Source organism: Monopterus albus, unplaced genomic scaffold (genome assembly GCF_001952655.1).
Source record: "Monopterus albus unplaced genomic scaffold, M_albus_1.0 scaffold199.1, whole genome shotgun sequence".
In the NCBI taxonomy this organism is placed as follows: Eukaryota; Metazoa; Chordata; class Actinopteri; order Synbranchiformes; family Synbranchidae; genus Monopterus; species Monopterus albus.
Window position 1 is genome coordinate 498,777 of NW_018128079.1, and position 2,555 is coordinate 501,331.

General features: G+C 46.1%; 1 protein-coding gene across 1 annotated transcript in view; it reads right to left on the minus strand.

The window, feature by feature from the left end:
• Nucleotides 1–393: 393 nt before the first annotated feature.
• The window catches only part of LOC109970454 (serine/threonine-protein kinase TAO1-like), a 17,911-nt gene continuing 15,749 nt past the window's right edge, over nt 394–2,555 (minus strand). The window contains 2 exon segments of the mRNA XM_020618015.1: nt 394–2,151; nt 2,447–2,555. The exon segment at nt 2,447–2,555 is cut by the window's right edge and continues 22 nt beyond it. Of these exon segments, the coding sequence (XP_020473671.1) occupies nt 1,678–2,151; nt 2,447–2,555 (583 nt within the window). The 3' untranslated portion in view covers nt 394–1,677.

The following is a 2,555-nucleotide window of genomic DNA, read 5'->3' on the forward strand; positions in this document are numbered from 1 at the left end:
CATTTATGGACAACTGTGAGGACAATGTTCTCCCATAAAGTGGCCCTGAAATTTTTTTTTACCTGCTGCTGTGTTTGCTCATTTACAGCCAACTCAGCGAACAACTGCTAAGTGAGCTATTTTTCAAAAAAAAAAAAAAAAAAAAAAAAAAAAATTTACTTTTATTTAACACTTTCACAAAATTTAACCCTGTACATGCATTCATAAGATGAGTGGACATAGTGTTCGATCTACTGCCTCTATGCGAATGTGTTATATGTCTAAACACTGAGTGTGGGTCAAGACCTGTGCCAAAGTGCAAGTTACTGTCAAGGCACAGCAGCCTGTAGTGAAGCTGTACTGTACTTGACTGCTCTTGAGGTAGGCCAACAGGCGTGGTTAAATTTGTTAGAGTTTTTTTTTTTTTTTACCATAGAGCCTATCATTAAGCCAGTGCCACATTTGACCAGGAAGCGACCGCCAACAAGTGAGCACCGTTTCAAACTATTCAAGTAGGTGTTAGGTACTTCTGAAAACCCATACCTGTCATCAGAGCTGTAGGCTGTGGTGTCCCTTCGGACTGGCTGTCTACTAGGCAGGTGTGAATGAAGGGCAGAGGCCTGTGGAAACCCAAGAGCTGCTGCAGTAACGCTGAGCATGCACGAGAAACGACTTTTCTAGTTCATTCCAGCAACACATGCTTCCAACAAACAATGTAGAATTAACTGAACTTCCTCTGACACAATCTCACTGAATACATAATATGTTGGCATGAATATGACAGATCTGACACTGCAGCCTTACCTTTGGCAGTCCTGTTCACAGTACACAATAATTCCAACTCCAGGGGCTATGAACCTGTGTGGCACTGAGGACTGAAGAGTAAGTAGTTTTTTATTTCACTAAATCACTGCACCTGCTGATTTCACTGCTCAGACTTCCTCTCTGTGGAAGAGCTGCTCAGGTAAGTCACTTAGGTTGAAACAAAAGACTGCATGCTGTTAGCTATCTGGTAGCTGTCCCTGCTCTACTACTATAAAGTCAGAGATACCCGCTGGTACTCACTTACAACGACCCTCCTCTCTCTCATTTCAATTTCCACCCATATCCGTTCCTCAGTCTTAAATCAGATCCCTACATCGCCTCCTGCCTTCACATTTGCCTGCAACTGTATATGTCTGCTTAAACCTTAAAATGCTATTTTTTAAAAATCATGCACTGAATGCAGATTTTCCCATAATGCACCCCACAGTCCTACTACATCATCTGAAAGCATCAGATTTATTCCTCCTACATATAAAACAGCATTCTGCAAACAACCAGGTCTTGATAATAAACTCCACAGTAGATAATATAGTACTCTGGGTCTATGGCATCAGAAACTAACATTGCCAAATATAAACACATAAAATAGCACTGTAGACTACAGTAAAACTGACACTATTGCACTGCGGCATACTGGCTACGGCCTTCCACCATCTTGGATCAGTCTCAGGACTTTTGGGTTTCCACAGACAGCTCCTAGCAGTGCACTACTGTAAGAGAACAGAGGTGATGGGAGAGGAGCTGGGCTGAGGTAAGCCCAGTCTCAGTACTATGCATCAGATGTAGCATGTGTGGTGCATGCATGGTGTGTGTCTGTGTAGTGTTACCTTGGTGCACAACAATTTAAGACAGTTACTGGGTTGCTTGTGTGTTCTAGGTGTATGACAGGTGGGATCCATTGGAGATCTGAGAGGTGATGCTGGCGCTCCTGCTCATGCCCTGTTCACTCCTCCCCCCTGATGACGTCCTCCTCATAGCCTGTGGGCTGTTCCTCACCCCTCCCCCACCCCCCCTCTGATTTCCTCCTCCGGGTTGGTGGAGGCTCCAAGGTGGCGGGCCACCAGTCATCATGGGGTGACCCCAGGGCTGCTGTGAGCTGGAGCCCCCCTGGTGGTAATGACCATGGTGGCCACCTCCTCCGGGCCAGTGGCCTCCTCCCTGAGCCCCCTGGCCTCCTCCCCCTCCCCCTCCCCAGCCTCCCTGGGAGTCGGGAGCCAGGTTAGTCAGCACCATGTTGCTGAATCCCAGCCGCATGGACTCCGAGTCAAAAGCCTCAATCTCTCGGGCCTGGCGCTCCAGCAGTGAGCGGATCCGCTCCAGCCGCTCGTTCTGCAGTGCCAGCCTTTCCTATGCTTATCTCTAGATAAAAGGATAGAAATAAAAAACTTTTTTTAAATGAAACAACTCATACATATCAAGTATACTCTTAACACACACACACACACACACACACACACTAGAAAACAAAACATATAGCCCACTCAAGGGGAAAAGGACTAGGGAAATATGGGAAAACTTATAACTTAAGGACACAGTATATGAACAAAGTGAGAGTCTAAAATTCATTCACAGCTTTACTGTTGATTTTCATTGTCACTTCAAAATGTACCGACACAACCTGACACTAGATAAAGTCAAGGGCCTTTCATACTTTCTGCTCCAGCAAAGCTCTCCGCAGAGAGACCCTCTGCTCCAGCTCCCTCCTCTCCTTGTCGTGCTGAGCGTCCGTTTGCATCTTGATCTTACTCTGG